This window comes from Pelophylax lessonae (genome assembly GCF_965119305.1).
Source record: "Pelophylax lessonae genome assembly, chromosome: 3".
In the NCBI taxonomy this organism is placed as follows: Eukaryota; Metazoa; Chordata; class Amphibia; order Anura; family Ranidae; genus Pelophylax; species Pelophylax lessonae.
The window spans coordinates 426,235,821-426,257,710 of NC_138770.1; the positions used below are offsets into that span (position 1 = coordinate 426,235,821).

The window sequence follows — 21,890 nt, forward strand, 5'->3', positions numbered from 1 at the left end:
ATTTTGACCGTATCCTAGCATCACTTCTGCCTAGTATCTTTATTGCCACCTCTTTTGGGTAATATCTATTATTAGGCAAAGTATATGCTATACGCATAGACAGATGGTATTTTAAAGAGCACTCTCAGATACAGAGATTGATCTTGGATTACTGCCTCTTGCCTATGTACAGTATGTAAATAGTATGTAATGTATGGCTGGGAAACCTTCTTTCTATTGTTCGATAATCCATATGTAAAGTTATTTTATGTTTATTTTGTACTGATTTTCAAATAAAGTCCTTGGAACAAAAAAAAAGTATTTTTTTCTAATTTAGAGGGCTGAAATTATAATTTTGTTAACAAAACTGGGACTTTGAGTATATTTTAGCTGGAAATAATGCAACTACCATGTAGAGGGGAATGCCCATTCCAGCACAGTAATAGACTTAAAGAATCCCTGTGCATACAGATGATGTAGATATTTTAAGTCCACTCTGGCCCATTGAAGGTCACTAGAGATTGTTAAGAAGTGAGGATTGTAAGGGTTGTATCAAAAAGGATTATTGGAAGAGAAGACTTGGGTTGTTTGTAGAGTCAGACTGAAACATGGCTTATGATTTTGTAAGGAAATGGCCAAAAATGAAACGCTTTTAGAGACATGTAAAGACTTTCAATGGATATGATTTAATAAAGCCTCATATAAGCAGACCACTACTGCTTCTGAGATAACCTGGGTGAGATTATTGTCGATATAATTTACCAAAGGCAATTAAACTACTATGCAAAGATACTGGAACTTGTCAGTGAGTTGTAAAGGGCAACTAGTGGGAAGGTCAAGATTAGTACTCTTATGTATGCATGTATGTATGTATGTATGATTTGCTCCAGTTCACCTTAACACTGGAGTAAACACCATGTTACTCCACCACACCCAGAATTCTCTCAATAGCTTGTCAGATATATGACTGTTCTGGAAATTTTATAGATAGGAAACTCCAACCCTCATATTGATTAGTGGTTCCAAATTAATTATAACTATTGCAGTAGGGAACAGACACAAAAGGATACACTCAGCATCTTTATAAACTTACTATTCTGTTTATTCAACGCAATTGAAGTTTTATGGTAACATAGGTATCCCATTAACATTACAATTGTACTTTTATGGTAACAAGGGATGTAACATAGGCAGGCTAATTCTGGTCAGGACTTGAAAGAATACAAACATGTAATAAAAACATCATTAGTACCGTGTGCACAATGAGTGAAGTGTCCAATACATAGGCAAACATAACAAAATAGAATTAACATTTCATCTGTATACAAAGACACTGTTTCTTCAAGTTTGCCAACACGGACACCTGATCAGCAGGGTGCATCTTATCAAAGCTGCTAGAGGTTCTATAACCTCTCTGTACAGGGAATGGGTCAGAGATACTATTGTAACACTAGGTTTCAAGATCAGGAGGCCATACAGAGCCTGGCAGCACATCTGCAAATGCACCATAAGGTGGCCTGTGACTGCGGGGTGAAGTTTAACCACTTGTTTTATGGTGGCAGATTGGCTCTGTCCCACGAAACGACGTACCTGTACGTCGATTCGCGGGACCGCTGGTGGGGCGCGCGCACGCGATAGCCACTGGGCACCTATGATTGCTCCCTTAGCAATGTCTTAGCAATGTCCAAGGCAGGATGGGATGATGTGAGCTTTTCAGTCAGGCTTTGGGAGGTACACCTATAGCAAGGGCATTATCCAAAGTTAGTCAAAGCTGCATAGTTTGTTTTTACCTATGGACACCCCTTGCCTGCATTGGCAGTTTTTTTGTAAAAGTAAACCAACCCTTTAAAATGGATTTAGCATCATACAGTATATATTTTCTAAGTAATATTTAGGTGTCCAAATACAGTGCTATGACTGGCATATTTTTTTACTTAAACAGCAGTCACCAGAAGAAAGTTATTGTTTTCTATGTGCACAGTGTGCACATAAACACTGGTGTGATGTGCTGTGTGGGTTGGTATGGTCGGGCTCTTGGTATATATTAATAGCAGAAAAAAATTACCACATAAAGATATTACAGTATTCCCTTTTGCAATGTCATTATTTTCCCTACTACCCAGAATAACAGCACAATCCTTAATTATATACAATCCAGAGTCAGCATTACCTGAATTAAAACCCTTAGAAGTCTCAATCCTGTATATCTTGAGAAGAAGAAAGTACAGGCACCTCAGAATGTAGACTGTAAGACAATGTATTCAAATACAGTAAAATATCACTCACATGTTAGAAGTAAAAAATCAGACACATCTTTTTGCTCTTATTCTGTGTTTTTTGAGAAGTCAGGAGCTCGCACTGAAGCTGTCACCACCACTAACACTGCTGTCTTGGACAGCGAGGGCTGGGACGCACTTTGAACTGCAGCATTGGGCTCAATGACGTCACCAGAAGTGTTAGCAATGCTTTTCGTAGCCTGTGCACACTGAAACTGGGAATGGTGCGCATGCTCCTTTGTCAAGCTTTGTATATATATATATATATAGATATAGATATCTTGATGTATGTGTGGTAGACTTACTTGTGTATCCATGATGTCTCACAGGTCAGTCCCACATGCTACATGTCTCTTACCTGGGAAATTATAACAACTGTAGCACTCAGAATCTGGCTCAGCTCTGCCTGGTATCCAATCAGCTTCTAACTTCAGCTTGTTTAATAAGCTTTAATAATAAAACCTGGAAGCTGACTGGTTTCTCTGCAAAGGTGCACCAGATGTTGCACGCTCCAGTTTTAGTAAATCCTCCCCAAAGTGACAATATTACAGTCATAGTCAATGGATGAGAGAAGGCTGAGATGCTTCCTTCTGCCTGCATTCGATTAATGACATATTCCTCCCAGACAGATCTTCTTAAAATGGAACTTAAGTAGGAAAAATTTGCAAGTAGGAAGGCTTTTATTGCAAAGACTTGTATGTCTCTTCTGCAAAAAAAGCTTCTTGCTAGCAAGTCCCAGTGTACTTTATTGGCATGTCATGGTGCTCGGATGAGTTAACTCCTGTGTTCATGTGCAAGAGTTACACCATACCAGTCCACCCAATTTAGATGGCCAAAGATGCGGAACCCAGAAGTAGATGGGGTGAAAAGGTCAGCAGCGTTAAAAGGTCTTGGACGCATGTTATTGCAGAAAGTGCTGAGAACTTTAATTCCACTTTAGCCTGGGCACAATTACTTTCCTAGTGCTCCTAGGACAGCTTTTAAATGAAAACATTCAACTTCTATAAACAAATATATTGTTGTTACATGTTGTGACATATGGCATTGTAGGAATGGATTCATGAGTATTTATAATTTATACCACTAAGGTCCATTTTAGGATCAAGTTGTGGAACCTTGTTTTTTTCCCATTTATATTTATCTTCAGTTTATATTTTTATGCATTAACCATTTTAACATTCAATAAATATATGCGTAGCAATGCAGAATATTGTAAGTATATTATAGCTCACTTGTTGATAAAAAGCTCAAATTAGGCATAATATTTCACACACCCGATAAAAAGATAAAAAAACATAATATAATATTTTTAGGAATATAAGATGAGCCTACTTTAGGGTGGGAATAGCTTTGAATTTGTGAGCCTGTAAACAAATTAAACAATTATGCTAGTTTATTCAGAGAACTTCGTTTAATTATTTATAAGATCTGTCTTTTAATATGCCTTTGTACTTTCAAACGTTATGCTATTTCTTAAATCGAAAACAAAATTCTGCATATCTGCATGACAGTTATAACCCAGGGAAACACTGCCTTTTAAATTACTAATGATAAATATGCCACAACTCATAGTTCGCTATGTTTACAACTAATTTCTCAGAAGAGTTGTTACTGAAACACTTGGGAGGGCTAGACATGATGCAAAGGCCACATATTAATATGTAAATTTTTTATTTTTTTTCTCTCCTAAGAACAGTCTTTGCAGCTTGAAATGCTCAAGACTCTATGAGCTAGCACAAACTGTCTGCTTGAAATTGTTGCTGTTAATAGATATTTCTAATTTTTTTGTCATAGTTGTCACTGAAACAAGAGCAAAACGGAAATATCCCAATGGGAACATCTGTTCCTTAACAATTCCTAAAGGGGGGCTTTCTCTTCAACAGGGATGAGCAGAGTGATTAAGGCATTTGTTGTTCATTAATTCTGTTTTGCTTATAGGACCACTTAGGAGAAATTTGTTTTTAAAAAAGATCTAATCTTTTTTTCTTCATTTCTACATGTTTTTTTTTTTTTTTGAGGGAGGGGGTGTATTAAGTGTAGTTTATTTTGATACAGTTAATATTCTTTTCTATTGTAGTTGTGTATTTTCCCCCTTTCTCTGTCTAATCCTTATAGGGGCTAATTGGAGGCTGTTTTTTTGTTTTTTTTTGTCACAGGCGCATAACTAAGAAAGTTGAAAAGGATTTTCATAACCCTTAGGAGCAATTTAAAGAATGTTTCACCCTAAAAAAAACACCTTTATTGTTGCCTTCCCCTCTGACTCCAATGCTGATGGTCAAATTTTTGAAATTTCCTTGTGATCTCTCAATTTCAGGAGAGCTGAAAGGAGCATTCATAACCCTTTGGAGCAATTAAAACCTCTTTTTACTTTTAAAAACACCATTGTTTTGCCTTCCTCTTCAACTCCAATGCAGATTATCAAAACCGCAAAATTTCCCTGAGATCTCCTAACTTTCACTAAAATTTTAGGAAAATTTTAAATCTTAATTTTGCTCATAAATATACTTTACTATTTCCTCTATTTTGTTGTTTATCTGATACAGTAAGTATGAAATCTCTCCAGTGGCGATGAAAACAGAGAGAGTAACTTAAAGCCTACGTTTAGTGAAACATTATTTTGAAATCAGCACAAGGAACATTACTTACTATCAATGCAAATCATCCCCTGTGCTGATGACTGATGCTTTAGTTTAAATCTTCTACCCTTCAACTTCACCCACCCCTCTCCCCAACCGTTTCACAGCAGTAATCTTCTGGGAGAGGCACTCATCAAGAGTGTTGATTATACCCACTCTTTCCATTCACTGAAGCTGTACTTTAAAAGGAGCAGGCAAGGCTTTCATTTACCAGTCCATTCTGCGTCCATAGATTATTTTTCAATTGATGGAAGGTATACCACAGGTTTAATGATTAGAGGAGGGGAAAGGAAAGTGGGGGCACTCTTCCACTGAAGATTTCAACTAAAACAGCAGCAAGCAAATTTTTTTTGATAGTACAATCCCTTGTGCTGTTTTTTAATGTTTGATTAAGCCTGGATAATTGCACAATTTATTGTGTGAAGTTTCTTAAATCTTTTATTAAATCAGCCTCCCTGTCTCTAGCTCTTAGTCAAAACCTGCAATTTTTAGACTTCATTTGCAAACCTGCTGAGCAAACTGAGTATTGTAACTCTTAGGGTCATTTCACATGGGCTTTCCGCCCAGGTCCATCTCCGCTTACGTTGCAGAGATGGACCTGTCAGATCCTTACTCTCCTCTATGGTAGATCAAATGAGTTGTACCGGGTTGATGCCTGCAGCTGCAAGCATCACCCTGGTATTGTCAGCTTTCTTGTGATGACAACTGATGCAGCTATTCATCCGCTTTGCCATTCTCACAAGCATCTGAAGGGGACTCCTTCTGCGGCCCCACCCTGGCTCTCCTTTCCCACCAGCAGACCCGAGCGACCAGCTAACACATCTGCAGGCTGGCCAGAGACCCAAACAAAGCCGGAATTGGCTTTGATCAGGTCTCAGATCTAGTAACCTGGAAGCAATGTCATAACATCACTTCCGGTTACTGGAGCCTTAAAGGCACCAGATTTAAAATAAAAAAAATAACAGTATCAAAACAGCCAAACTGCTTTAAGTGTAATGGAGGGATTTGGGGTCTTAATGCATCGCATTTAAGTACCGTAGTTTGTCGCCACTCCATGAGCTCAATCTTAAAGCATGACATGTTAGGTATCTATTTACTCAGCATAACATCATCTTTCACATTATAAAAAAACATTGTTACTGTTTTTTTTAAATTAATGAAAGTGTATTTCTTTCAAAAGAATTGCATTTGAGAGACCGCTGCACAAACACAGTGTGACATAAAATATTGCAACGATAGTCATTTGATTCTATAGATTATCTGATAAAAAAAATAATATATACTGTGAGGGATTAGCTCGGTGGTAGGCGTGGATGACCCCTTTGGGGGGTGTGTTTACACATTAAGATAGCCGAGAAGTGGTTGCAAAAACAGTGTATGAGTTTTATTCTTGCATTTTTTCTTCACACCAGTGCAAGCATCAAAACAGCAAAATAAAAATAAAACAAAATAAATCCTTGCCACGGTGGGCGGCTACCTTCACACACTGGAACCTACCTAAGAGTCTGTCCCCAACCTACTGTTGGGCAGACTTGGCTGGTCATACAGCAGACTCTCAATAGTCCATGTTTTATCTCTTCACACAGCAAACAGTTCATTTAACATGTCCCTTTTCCTCTTCATATGGAACATGTCCCTTTGTCTCTTCCCATTGAACACAGTTCATTTGCTTGTCTCTCCACATAGCAAGCAGTGCATTTATTTCTTTCCACATAGAAATAGTTTCTCTTCTCACCTTGAGACGATCCAAGACCTCACTTCGAGTAGTCTTCACACTTGTTTACCCTCCTTAGCGCACATCACTTCAGGGGGTCTTCTCCCATGCTCACCAGCTTGTCAGGAGGCACTCATCTGTCTGTCCTCCTCTCCCAGCCCACACGGCGACAGGAGGCAGCAGTCCTTCTCCCAGGCTTCCTCAGCGTCGGGAGGCACACATCTGTCTGTCCTCCTCTCCCAGCCCACACGGCGACAGGAGGCAGCAATCCATAGACTTCCTTTGGACAAATTATAGAGGCCTTAACTTCCTCATTCCGAACAGCTGAAGGCCTTTCAACTTCCTTAGACAGTTCTGGCTACCTCTGCAGCCAACACCCTATAGTAATTGGTGATTTGTCTAACCTAGGTGGAAGTGTAGCTCCTGTCTGTGACTACATTCACAGATTTACCTGACTTTCTGTCACAATACATATATATATATATATATACATAATGTTTGGGGATTCTAAGTAATTTTCTAGCAAAAAATACAGATTTTAACTTGTAAGCAACAATTGTCAGAAAAAGGCTTAGGCTTGAAGGGGTTAAAATTGGTTTAAAAATGTTAATCACAAGAAAATACGTGTGTCCTTTATGTACAGTTTTAAATTGAATACGCTTTTCTTTGTTGGGTTGAAAATACATTACCTAATTTGTTTTTAGTTACATTAGCTATTACTGTATACTCATATTAACAATTTAGTTAAAGTAGTTATAAACCGAAAAGCAAACATTTATTATATTTCATTTTATTAATTCTTAGATGTAATGGATGCTTTTGTTTCTTAAGGCTTTCTTTCTGTTATTTTAATTTGGTGATCCTGCCAGTAAATCTCTCGTTTAAAAAAAAACTCTCCAGCAGAATGTATCAGTTACAGAGATGAGCTGATTTTTTATTTATGTAAAACCTTAATCCCAAAAGAAAACACTGTTGCTGTACCTGCTTATAAAGTGTTACCTGGAATTTGGCATTTGGCCGGGCTCACATATGTGTGACCGCGGTTCCCAGCATGAGGCCCAGTGCGTCCCTATTCACTGGTTCAGGTGCGATTCAGGCCTGAATTTGCACCTGAACCAAACCCAAAGAAGCACAGGACCCTTTCGGAATGCAGACCGCAGCCACCCCGGACATGTGAGAACCGGTTTTATTGCAAGCCAGGCACACTCACACAATTGGATGTGGGGAAATCTGCATCCAATTTGCACATATGTGAACCTGGCCTCAATGTGTTAGTGTATCAAAGTCTGTTAGTATATTAAACACTCCCCTCCCTCCAGACTGACAATGCTGCTATCCAAATGTGCCCCCTGTGCTCATAGATCCATAGTGGGGGCACTCTAATACAGGGGGTGTGATACTGGGCAAATCACAAGGTAAACCAGAGGGGAAAAGCCTTAGAAAAAGAAAACAAATGCACCCACCACATCTAATGATTAGCAAGCTGCAATATATTACAATTTTTGTTGTGGGTTTAATACCACTTTAACTTCTTCCTAATAAACACTGGTTGAGTGGCAGAAGAGTCATTTCACCATATAAACTTGCTACGCCTGTTTTATGATCATAAGACTGCATTTCTTATCTTCATGTCCATGTGTATAAAAGTGCTTCAAGGGATCACTCATACAAGAATTGGCACTGTGTAAACACACTACTCACATAAAAAGTCCATTATCATCCAAGTACAAATGTCAGTACATGTGTTCAAATTACTATACATAATGTCAAGGAGCTTCAGTGGCTCCTGAGACCATGCTCTAGTTTGAAAAACATGCTCTTAGCAAAGGAAAATGAATCAAGTAAAGGTCACCGCTGGACTGGGTTATACACATAGACAACTGCACAACATACATCATTCTTTAGTCTTTCACTCACACTTTAATTCTATAACAAGAAAAAAACATGTGAATTAAAAAAAAAAGAAAAAGCAATATCACTCCAAAGTTGTGTTGAGATGCTAAAAAGTGACTATACTGTATATCCAGAATGCAGCATATACTGTGCATTGAAATTAGAGAGTTTCTGCTTTAAAATATTGTCTAAAAATGCTGACACCCAGAATACATTCACAAAATGTTATATAAATGGAGCAGAGGAAAAACAATTATGGGTATATATTTTATTGGTTCTGGAATTTTAGGGGAATTAAATGGTAGGATTACAGTAAAATATTCCAATAGGATTCCCACTATTGTGTTTTTTTTTCATATACAGGTCATTTTTGGCGACAAAGCTTTATCTACCTTGTCTAAAATGCATAATATGCCCAGATAGTATAATATTATTTAGCTTTTGTTTTATCTTTGAGCGTAACAAAAAGAAAAAAAAAACATATACGCATCAGGCCACTTTATTGGATACACTTTGCTAGTATCGGGTTGGACCCCCTTTTGCCTTTAGAACTGCCCAATTTTTCATGGCATAGATTCAACAGAGATTTTGGTCCATATTGACATGATAGCATTCATCATTTGCTGAAGATTTGACGGTTGCACATCCATAATGCTAATCTTGTGTTCTACCACATCCAAAAAGTGCTCTGTTGGATTGAGATATGGTGGCTGTGGAGGCCATTGGAGTACAGCAAACTCATTGTAATGTTCAAGAAACCAGTTTGAGATGATTTGAGCTGTGTGACTTTGTCCATTATCCTGCTGAAAGTAGCCATCAGAAGATAGGTACACTGTGGTCATAAAGGAAAGGACATGGTCAGCAGCAATACTCATGTAGGCCGTGGCATTTAAACGGTGCCCAGTTGGTACTAGGGGGCCCAAAGTGTGGCAAGAAACTATCCCCCACACCAACAGCCTGAACCTTTGATACAAGGCAGGATGGATCCATGATTTCATGTTGTTTATGCCAAATTATGACCCTACCATCTAAATGTCACAGCTGAATTTGAAACTTATCAGATCAGGCAACACGTTTCCAATCTTCTATTGCCCAAGTTTGGTGAGCGTATGCGAATTTTAGCCTCAGTTTCCTGTTTTTAGCTGACAGGAGTGGCACTCGATGTGACCTTCTGCTGCTGTAGCCCATCTTCTTCAAGGTTCTAAGTGTTCTGCATTCAGACATGGTATTCTTCATGTCTTGGTTATGACGAGTGGGTATTTCAATTACTGTTGCCTTTCTATCATCTCAAACCAGCCCGCCATTCTCCTCTGACTTCTGACAGCAAGTCATTTTCCTCCACTTTTCATGTGCATGAAAATCCCTGTAGATCAGCAGTTTTTGAAATACTCAGACCAGTCCCTCTAGCACCAACAACTATGCAACGTTCAAAGTCACCTAAACCCCCTTTCTTCCCCATTCAGATGCACAGTTTGAACTTCGGTAAGTCATCTTTACCACATCTAGATGCCGAAATGCATTGAGTTGCTGCCATGTTATTGGCTGATTAGCAAACTTGTTTTATCTAGCAATTTAACAGGTGTACCTAATAAAGTGGTCAGTGAGTGTAAAGACATGATACAAAAGCACGGTATGTCACCATGCTTGAGTAAACATACCGAACATATTAACATGTATATAAAGACTGCTAAATAGTTTGAAAAAACTATATGTCAGGGAAAAAAATATAGAGCTGCTTACACAGGATCTCATGAGAAAATTCATATGTGTTTTGTTAAAAAAAAAAAAAAAAAAAAACACAATGAGTTTTTAATGCATTCAAATTTAACACAGCACAAGATGCATTCTCCATGCAATTTACGTGCAAATATCCTCCCCAGACATTATGGTCTTTACTGTGGTACTATTGACTAAAAGGTAATGCGCCATCTACAAAAAAAAAAATAATAATTATATATATATATATATATATATATATATATATATATATATATATGTTGAAAACTTACATCTATCTGTTAGAATAATTTTTTTTTTCTAAATGTTTAAAATAAATGTAATTTAAAATAATGCTTACTGTAAATATCACTGGACCCAATTTTATGATACAGGATAACATTTTTTTTTTTCCAAAAAACATTTTATTTATATACCTACTACAAAGCAAAATCATCAATATGGCCTTGAGAATAAAGAATGTAAAATACTGTCCTCAGCTGTCTTATACATATATAAATAACACAAGTTTCCAATAGTTCTTTGTAACCATAGAGATGATCCTGTTTGCACCTTTGATTCTATTTTATACACAATAGTGCTTTAGGCTTTAGGCTTTGTTCCATACCTTCTACTATATGCCATGTACACTGCTTATTCATTTATATGGTTTGTACATTATGCAGTCCTCACCTTCCTCATTTTATCATCTTGTCACCATTCTGTACTGAGCACTTGTAATATAAATTGCTTTATAACTCAGAATTCACATCAAACAAATTATAAAAATGACCTTGGGTTTCTCCTTTAGGCATGTAAAAAGGCTTAAATGATTACAGTAGAGAATCTGCGAACTATCGTTTGCTGAGATGCCTCCTTTTTTTAATTGTCAGAAGCTTCTTTTTATCTAAGTGCCAACCTGGAAGCTATACATGAAAACAGGCCTGGCAGAAGCACTCCACTGGCACATGTGACCTGGTGCTTGGAAGTATTCCCAGATGCTATTGTCACAAGTCAAATTGGTTATGATACTTTCATTTCTAAAAAAAAAAAAAAAAAAATAATAATAATAAAAAGGTTTTAGGCACCTGAATTTTATATTTCTGTCTGATTGAACACAGAGCTACAAATTAGTCTTTTTAAGGTGCAAAAAATGGGTGTTATAAATAAAAGTGTCTAAAAGTAGAACTATCTATGTCACTATAGCCACCAATAATATTTTTTGCTTACATTTTCATACCTGAGCTGACAACGAAGCTGAATGGTAGCTATTATAGTTAATTCTTCTTGCAGAAATTTTATAGATAAGGTCCATTACAAAGTGCAATAATGTATCACCCTCATCAAACCTAAACAATACATTGTACAGCAAGCTCAGCTTAATTTGGTCATTCTAGGAAATGCATATGCATGTTGTTAAAAAAAACACTATATGTTTTTAATACAGTGCACACAACGCAGGATGGGTTTTGCATGTATTTCCCCTTTAGAAAAAAAAAACCTTCCTCTGAAATCATAGACATGTAACTGAAAGTATACTAATCAAAATGCCTATCATGGTATCAGTGTGCTACCATTGACTATATTGCAATGCACAAAAAAAATAAACTAAAGGTTCAGCAAAGAGGATTTTTTTAAAAAATGTGCAGCACTATACTGTAACATAACTCATTTATGTAAATAGCTGCATAGATTGTAATGGAAACCATTTCAATTTTCTCAATTTGTTTTTTCAATTTTTTGACGCAATCACAATACAAAAGTGCAAACGGGTTCTTATACCTTAAAGTTTGCTCCATCCCCAAAAGTGCTGTTGGAAAACCCAAACTTCCAACTATGGTAAAAATGGTTCCTGTTTTGTTCAGTACCTAGGAAAGTTGTTGACAGTCTTGAGCATGGGAATGTTGGACGGAGAGGACTTGGTTCTTTTTTTGGGAGGGGCAAACATCAAAGTAAGCATATGACGTGGCACCTTATGTTGCTTGCTGTGTTACTTCAGCCTCATTTATAATTTATTGAGTTCAAGTTCTGTTAAGGGCTTCAAAAATTGGAAGATCCCCCACCTGATTTTGCTTTGGAAAATGTATTAGAAGTGAACTCAGCCAGCACTTGCCTCAACTTTCATCTGCACCAAACCTAATATATGGAACCTTTGTTGTCATTGCATACAGTACGCCTCCTTTACTGTAAGGAACAGGATACATTTGTTGTGCAATTACAGAAACTTTCTATCATGGAAAATACTGTATAGTGGGTGGGTGGGGGCAATAATGGGCTTGTTTGGTTCTTCTATGTGTCTGCTTTTGCCAAAAGGATAATTCATGGTACATTTGTCTCAGGCATTACTGACTTAGCTGTCTTAACTTTCTCAGCATTACATTCAAAGAAGTATAAATAGCATGTCAAGTCTGCAGTAGAATATTAAGCAATTAAATATTAAACAGACACGAACATACACTCTTCACTTATTTAGACAGGAAGAAGGAAACCACAATAGAACAAAACAAGCACAAAAGAGACAAGGCTTCACATCAAGATTTGTGAGCTGCCTGTGAAACACAGTGGTGGTCTGATCTGGCATTATTATTAATTGCCAGTACAATAAACAAATGTGTTTTACTTGTACCATACCATTTAGCTCAAGCTTATCAACTCTGTGAATAAAAAGGAAATGAGCATTTAGGAAAAACATAAATAAGCACCTACAAATGCCAAACAATAAAATTTGGGTAGTTTTGTAAAACGTATAATACCATTTTGGGTTTGGCATTTTACTCTCTTATCAACGTTTTGAAGCTTTAAAGGGGTCCCCAAAATTAAATTAAATATTAAACATACAGGAACATACTCTCTTGACTTATTTAGACAGGAAGAAGGAGACCAGAAGAGAACAAAACAAGCACAAAAGAGACAAGGCTTCACATCAAGATTTGTGAGCTGCCTGCGAAACACAGTGGTGGTCTGATCTGGCATTATTATTAATTTCCAGTACAATAAACAAATGTGTTTTACTTGTACCATACCATTTAGCTCAAGCTTATCAACTCTGTGAATAAAAAGGAAATGAGCATTTAGGAAAAACATAAATATGCACCTACAAATGCCAAACAATAAAATCTGGGTTGTGTTGTAAAACGTATAATACCATTTTAGGTTTGGCATTTTACTCTCTTATCAACGTTTTGAAGCTTTAAAGAGGTTCTTCTATGTGTCTGCTTTTGCCAAAATTCACACATACCATAATTAAACTGGACTGTGCTAGAGTAATCATTTTTTTTCAATGTTTTTTACTGTTTCACAATGAACAAAAGTACAGATATTTGTTTGGATTAGAGGTCAATAAAAAACAGTAAATTGCAATAAGTAGAATGTCTCAGAGCATGTACAGTAAATGCACCAGTTAGACCATAAAATGTATGTTAAACAATATGTCTAGATGTCTAACCACTTTGCATGAGATAGTTGTTAGTTAATAGTTAAGTTGTTAACTTCTGTTTGATTTTCTTATTTTCCATTCTTTAATCTTGTAGATCCACTAATCAATGGCTAGTATACTGTACTGTGATGTAGCCTGTGACATCAGATAAATGTCATTCTTTACTATGTAACCAGTTGAAATGCCAACAAAGATTAGGCCTCTTTCACACTGGGTGGATCCATCCAAGCGGAATCCGCCTGCTCAGCGGGGAATCTGTATCCACACCGCTATGCACGGTGGACAAGGACAGAGCCCGCTCTCCTCTATGGAGCGGTCGGATGGAAACAGATTGCATGTACAGATGGTGAACATATTGCCATATGTTTGTTTGCTGTGGATTTTGTTTGATTGGATGCTCGATGGGTGTCAGCGGATACATGTCTGCTGACATCCATCACCCCATAGAGGACAATGGGTGGCCCGATTGGCTCTGCCTAAAAAACGGACAGGTGGACCCGATCGGTCAGCTGGTGTGAAAGGGGCCTAATGGAAAAAGGAAAAGGAAAGGAAAAGAAGAGTAAAATAGTTACATAGTTAGTCCATCTAGTTCAACCAAAAGAAGGAAAAAAATAAATATTTTTTTTTATTTTTCAAATAGTTTTATTTATTCAAAGGGAAAAAAGGAGAAACAGGTACAAACATCAGAGACAAATAGAAAATACAGCAACAATAAATTGACATTGGTATACATGTGTTATCCTGTTATCAATGTAGATCATTACCAACACTCATCTGTAATACTTTAAAAAAAATAAATAATACAGTTGCATTGTCAAATGTAAGCATCCTCTGGTTTCTGGTTTGACATGTTAAAGTAGCAACAGCTGTGCGTGAATTGTCATTACCCATCACTTCCCTCCCTCTTCCTGTTATAAGTTTAAATGAGAGGAAGGTCTCATCACACACACACATATATATATATATATATATATATATATATATATATATATATATATATATGTGTGGGTGTGTGTGTATGTATATAATCCTATATATATATATTTACAATTATATACCCACATTTGATCCAGAGGAAGGCAAAGAAAAAACAATAAAGCCTGATCCAATTTTCTCCAGCAGGGTAAAAACATGAAAAAGAAATAAGCAAAAAAAAAAAAAAAAAAGGAACAAAGAGGAGATTGAGAGGATTACTTCCCTTGGTCTAGGTCCCATCTTCCTGCCCCAAGTAATATTTATTTTAAGAAAAAGTATAATTAGGTGGGTGATAGAAATAAATATTTAGGCACTGAGGTAAAATGGCACTTTTTGTAATTATTATATTGGATGTGCTGCTGTTATGTAAAACAGTTACCTTACGCTTTTGTACCACAATTTTTTCACCCTAATAAAAAAAGTTTGTGTACAAAAAAGAAAAACACACTTAAGGCTGCCTGTAATTTTTTATTTTAGGCTTGTGACTGTGGTGTTCCAGGATCGCTCAGTACACAATGTAATACAGACACAGGTTGCTGTTTCTGTGGACCAAATTTCTCTGGGGACAAATGTACCAGCTGCAGAGTGGGATACAGGAATTACCCAAAGTGCATCAGCTGCGACTGTGAGTCGGCAGGAAGTAAAGAAGAGAGCTGTGATCAAGAGACAAAGAAATGTTCATGTGAAGAGACTGGACAATGCAGCTGTAAGGTAAGAGCAACAGGTGACATGAAATTATACATGTTTAGATTGACCTTACAAGGAAAACTGCAAGTAAAGTATGTGTATTCACTGTGTCTTATTAGTACATATAAATTGGATTATACTACTGTGCCTGTGCCTAAAAAGCTTTCACAAGACCCCTGTTGGAGTTTCTTCTGTATTTGTAAGAGTGGGCTACGAGAAGGCAGAAAACGATAAGAATCTTTAGCACATAAGCAGAGTTTCCAATGTAAAATGATTATCATTAAACAGCAATGAGGGATTTTAGTGATGAATGGTTTCCGTTAAATGTATAACGGCACCTAAAGGAAAGATTTGCGTGCAGATCTTACTGGGCTGCCTGTAGAAAATGCACAAGTTAAATACTTTCTAATAATCATTTAACCACACAGCTATAATTTGGATACTAGCCAGGTAGATGAATTATACTACACTAGTTTTGATATAGAGAGCTTTTTACATTTCCATTTGCTTAAAATTAACTTTATTCAGGCTTCAGTTTTTCTTTTTTTCTTTTTTTAATGTTGTATTGATTGTTACTTAATGGGCCTTTTTTACATTGTTTGGTGGCTGTTTTCAATTACTGCACAAACACTAAAGTTGTTTAGCACCAAAAATGCTTAGCCAAGAAAAAAATCTTAACTAAGAAAATACTTGTGCTGGAAAAACAAAAAGTTTTTTTGTTTTAAAGGATGTAGTAAAAGATTCAAATTTGTGATCGACTGATATCGTTTTTTCGTTGCCAGTACCTGTATTGATATTTTGGCCAATGCATATCAGTATCGGCCAATATTGGCCGATATTTTTGTACATTTAAAAATGTTTTTTTTTTGACAGGTACTTTTGTGGAGGGATCTGGGGGTCCAAAAGACCCCAAACCCCTCCTCTGCACTTAAAAGCATTCAAAATGCCAAGTTTGGCTGTTTTGAATGCTGTCATTTTTTTTAATCTGGCGCCAGACAGTACCCGGAAGTGATGTCACTCATGACATCACTTCCAGGTTTTTGCATGGAGACCCGATCAGAGCTGAATGCAGCTTTGATCGGGTTTTCGGCGGCTGTGCAGGCTGGTTTCCCTGGACTCCCGGTGGGACGGGAGACCCGGTGAGCCACGGAAGGCGGCGGGAGGGGGGGACATCCTCTCCCGCTCCTTGTAATGACAGCCGGGCTGTTTCTCAGCCACATCGGTTGTCATTACAAGACAGCCGACCATCGGCTATGGACGCCTGTAGCGGGGTGATGCCTCTAGCTGCAGGCATCACTCCGGTACATGCACTTTCCCGAAATATCGGCAATATTGGTAACCTCCGGGGCCAATTCTGATATATCGGGAAAAGTGCATATCGGCCCTTAATATATCGGCTTTGCCAATAATCGGTCGATCCCTAATTAGAATCCCTGTTGTGTTTGTATTGTCTGTGTCTACACTGGATTGATTCACTCCTCTATTTGTCTTGATGACCATTGTGATGGAAAACTTGATATTTAAAGTTGTCATCAACAAAAAAAAATGAAGGGTAAACTTACAAAGGGGACAACTGTTCTGGTGAGAACTGTATAAGTGAGTTCCTTCTTCTTGGAACGGAAGTTGACGGAAAATCTTCCTAACATAACACAGACAGCATAAAAGTTAGGTTTTAGCACGTCAATACTCTACAAAATGAAAAAAATATGTTTTTCTGTACATACACTTTAACTGGTGCTTGATAACTTGCACAGTCTCCATTTACATGGTGCTTCCTCTCTTCATTCCCAACTGGGGTGGTGGGTTAATGCAGGAAAGGTACACTCATGCTGCAGGGGAAGGAGTCATTAAAAAAAACCTATTGCTTTGTTTTGCATGGGCAAAGCACCAATTTGCTTCATGGAGGCTTAGCAATAAAACAACCAAAAGTACATGTGGAATCTGGAGGAGTGTTATAGCCCTAGAATATCTTTTTAGGGTATATTTTGTACATCTCAAGTTCAAACCAACACAGTTTTCATTTGCAATACAATTTAAAAAGAGTGTTCAATTTGTCTAATCTATGGGAAGTGTTAATAGTTTACAGTATACAGTACATAGATTAGAAAAAAAAAAGGCTAGGGTTAGTTTTTTTTTAAATAAGGGATAAGGGAATTTAATGCAACCACTAGTACAGTGTTTCCCAACTATCGGTGAGTCACATTTTATTTGATTGTATTATTAGATACAGTATATATTAATCTCAATGTTCATTTAAAAAAATTAATCCTCCAGTTCCAATGGCACAAAAAATGGCAATGGGTAAGTTGCAGCTGGCAACCTACATTTAAAACGACATAGAGATTCATATTTCTTTTTCTATTGTGTGCATGCAGTTCCCAATATGAAATATGTGGCGAAACACTTATACTTTCTAGTGTCTTGCCTGTAATCTTTTACTGTTCTAGGTGGTCACAGTTTAAGTGGAGGGAATGGTGTGGTGCTTATGTAGCGAACAAAGTCTGGATCCTCCTATGAAGTTGGCTGTTGATCAGCATGGAGCAAGAGGCACTTCTAAGCAGAAGAGTTTTTCCTGTTGGCCAGTAGTGGAAAATTCACACTATCAGCAGTGGCAGAGTCGTGATACAACCCCTTGTTTGCAATGTTTGTTGATGGTGGCTGGTGTAAAGGAGGGATCATAGGTGTAAAGGAGGGATCGTAGGAGGAATACATCAGTAGAAAAAAAAAAGGCACATAAAAATCTGAAAAAAATAGAATAGAAAGAAATAACTGGAAAAGCAAAAATAAGGAAGAGAAAGTGTAACAAACAATAGAGAAAGAGAATACCAGAGAGCAAGGCAATCTTGATAGAAAGGGCAAAGGGCTGTAAAAGTTCTGCATTTAGAAATCGGTGCGCTTATAGCTTTCACCTCAAACCCTTGGCCAGGAAACTGTACAGTATACTCTGAATTCTGATTCTCACAAAGTATCATTAGACAAAGAATTCGTTTTTTGTAGGATTACTTATATCAGAGATTTTAGACATAAATTAATTGATAAAATCCTTTATTTAAAAAATGAATTAACATAAACAGCTAAAGAGTATCTCAACCTAAGAAATAAAATGTAATGCCTTGCAGCTTACCAGTCTATAGATATGATTGCTTTATTTGCACAAAATATACTTAACCACTTAAGCCCCGGAAGATTTTACCCCCTTCCTGACCAGGGCCTATTTTGTGATTCGGCACTGCGTGACTTTAACGGACAATTGCGCGGTCGTGCGATGCTGTACCTAAACAAATTTGGCGTCCTTTTTTCCCACTTCCCACAAACAGAGCTTTATTTTGGTGGTATTTGATCACCTGTGGGATTTTTTGATCATGCGTTATAAACAAAAAAAGAGCGTCAATTTTGCAAAAATAACAATATTTTTCACATTTTTTATATGAAACCCCCCCCCCCCAAAAAAAAAAATGTAAAAATCAAAAATTTTTAACATTTTAGGCCAATTTTTTTTTTTACCATATGTTTGGTAAAAAAAATGCAAAAAGCATATTTTGATTGGTTTGCGCAAAAGTTATTGCGTTTACTAACAAAGGGAAAGATTTTTGTCATTTTTGTTGTTTGTTTTTTTTAACGCGGCGATCTGCGTTTTATTTTGCGGGACTACGACATTGGGGCGGACAGATCGGACCCTTGACTGACATTTTTGACACTTTTGGGGTTACCAGAGACATTACTACAGTAATCAGTGCTATACATATGCACTGTTACTGTAAAAATTACACTGGCAGTGAAGGAGTTAACTGTATTGGAGAAGGAGGGGTTAAGTGTGTCCTAGGGGCGTGATTCTAACTGTGATTGGCTGTGGCTGTGTGTGTAAGAACAGTGATCAACGGTCCTACATAGTAGAACCGTTCGATCACCATACTTACACAGGGGAGACTGACAGGCGGCTTTGTTTACACTAGCCGCCTGCCTTTCTCCCGCTGTCACGGACGATCACGAGTCGTCGGGTCCGCCGGGCACACGCGCGGGGGGGGGGTCCGTGACCGAGCGGGAGCGGGCATCCGGCGGCGCGTGCTTGTTCCCAAAACCCTTGCAGGCTAGCGACGTAGCCCTACGTCGCATTGCCTGTGAGGGGCTGACTGCTGACGTAAATAGCCGTGCGGCAGTCGGCAAGTGGTTAAGCCTAGCGCACACAGGCCGAATGTCGGGCAACATTGGCCAGCTTAATTAAAACCGGCCTGTGTGTATGGAAGCCAGTTTGACAGAAACTGGCCGTTCAGCCACCTTCTTTGGGAAGTGCATGCTGGAAAACCAGCAGCCGACTGACTCCCAATCAGCCCTCTTAGCCAACGGCTGAGAGTGCTGACCAGAGTGTTCTGTCGGGGGACCGTCCCTCTGTCAGAACAGAACAGCTCAGCGAGGGAGATCGATGTACTCACATTGGATTGTTAGTACAGTAGCTCTGACTGGAGCTGACAGGTTTTTTTTTTCTTTCAACTTGCTGGGTTAAACGAAAAAAAAAAAAAAAGTGTGTACTACGCTTAAGCCTTAAAAAAGAAAACAAATATAGGAAAATGCCTGTTGATCCCACAGGAAATGTGGCGAGCTCATAACTTCCTATGCACAAAAGAAAAATTACATCTAAGGACTGGTAAGCTGCAATAGATTACATTTATGTTCTTAGATACACCAAGAGTATACAGGTGCCTGAGTAGAAAACAATGTGTCCCCTGCCAGAAGCTGCAGAGTGAGACTATTTTTCTCTGTAGGGAAGTAGTCTTTGCAGATGTACTGAGTCAGACCTATAGCTCTACAATCAGAAAATTTCATTCTTACTGCCTACACTATCTTTGACTCAGCAGGGGACATATACAGTATAGGGGCTTCCCTATAGGTAAAGCAAGAATGCTTTTCTGCAGCATGGTGGCAGGACAAAGGCTTTTCTACTCAGGTTGTTGCATTTTTTTTAATATTAAAAATTTTTAGGACCTTATAGATCTTTTATTTTTATATACCTGGAATATAATTAGCTGATTTAATCTGAAAGTTTAACTGGGCTTTAACGCAAGAAATTCTATACCTTCTAGTCACAGAGAGGTGTATGTTGATGCTTTAGAGATATCTAATACAAAACAAAATTCATTATATGATGATGTAAGAAAAAAAATTGGAATGGCACCGCTTAGCATATTAAAGAAATACACCAACTAGTTGTATCCATCAGTCCTGTGCATACAACTTTAAGGATTGACCTTAATCATTTAAAAACAAGAAAAACATATTAAACAGCTAGGTATTTCCACCCCTTTTATTGAAAAAAGAGTTAGATATGAAGAAAAATAAAATCTGAGTTTATGACAGTTTTAAACCTTACCTTTTTTATTGTTAATTCAAATATACTGTATGTCTGTATAGATAAACAGAAAAAGACAATCATCTGTTAGAAGCATACCTGGTTTGGATATTTCTTCTTGTATAGGCCTACATTTTAGTTATAAAAATACAAGGAATGCTGTGGCATGTTAGCCACTGGTAAGAGCAGGAAAATGTTGTATTATAGTACTGTATACTTTTTAGGCCTCATGCACACTGAAAGTTTTGCCATTTCTCCTAGCCACTTTTCCTCCTGGCAGTGATGTTTTGGATGTGCTGTCAGTAGGTTTCTTTTTCTGCCTCTAAATGCCCTTGCCTCTAAACGCCTATGTGTGCATGAACACAGGGGACATTTAGGGGCAGTAAAAAATAGCCAGATGCCCCTGGGAGCTTGAATTTATCATTTAATTGCACATTTCCAGCTAGTAAACTACATTTAAAGCATACATACCACTAAGGTATATAAGTAGGGTGAATTTATCAGTTTTTTTTTCACATATTTTTTATTGAAAATGTAACAAACATAGTATAAATACTATCTTACTTGTAAAATACTGATCAGTAAGCTTTTTACAGTTGCCATTCTTATCTAAGTTTCCACATGAACTATCTCAATAAAGAATCAGTAACCAAGGACAATGGGGATGGTCAGCCCTCAAAGAACACAAGTCAAGCAGAGGAGACAAGAGTGTGTGCAACCTGGATAAATAGGCTGAAATAACTGATCAGATCTTTTCCCAGGAAGTGGGTCAGAGAGGCCTTAAGATATCACTCGTTGTATTGAAAGGATGTCATTAATGACACTATTTTGGATTTTGAGAAGGTGTATTCAATGTAGAAGTGCCACCTCGTAAAAAAAGTTTTGGTGGGAGCATAGTTCTGAATCTCTGTGTCCAAATTTGCTCTTTAACCTTCTTAGGGGTATTCCCGTGCGTGGCTCGGGGTTAAATTTCAGAGCCAAAAGCAGTAACCCCCAGCCACACTCGGGGTACCGCCAGAAGCATTGCTGGATCCTGTAAGCAGGGTTACTTACCTTGTCACCGGGATCCAGCGATGTCTAGCGGCGGTTCTTCCTCCCGATCGTCTCCGTGCCCCTGGTTCCGTCTCCTGTGACGTGACGTTCGCAGGGGGGTGGAACCGGCGACAAATCCAAATGTAAAAGTCACCAAACACACTGATCCAATTCAAAATAAAAAAAAAATCACATTAGTTTG

General features: G+C 37.8%; 1 protein-coding gene across 4 annotated transcripts in view; it reads left to right on the forward strand.

The window, feature by feature from the left end:
• Window positions 1-21,890, forward strand: part of LAMA2 (laminin subunit alpha 2) — a 1,405,743-nt gene that overhangs the window by 902,215 nt on the left and 481,638 nt on the right. For all 4 annotated transcript variants that reach the window (XM_082249565.1, XM_082249566.1, XM_082249567.1 and 1 more), the window contains one exon: window positions 15,103-15,336. In XM_082249565.1, coding sequence (XP_082105691.1) covers window positions 15,103-15,336 — 234 coding nt within the window. The remainder of the gene's footprint in view (window positions 1-15,102; window positions 15,337-21,890) is intronic.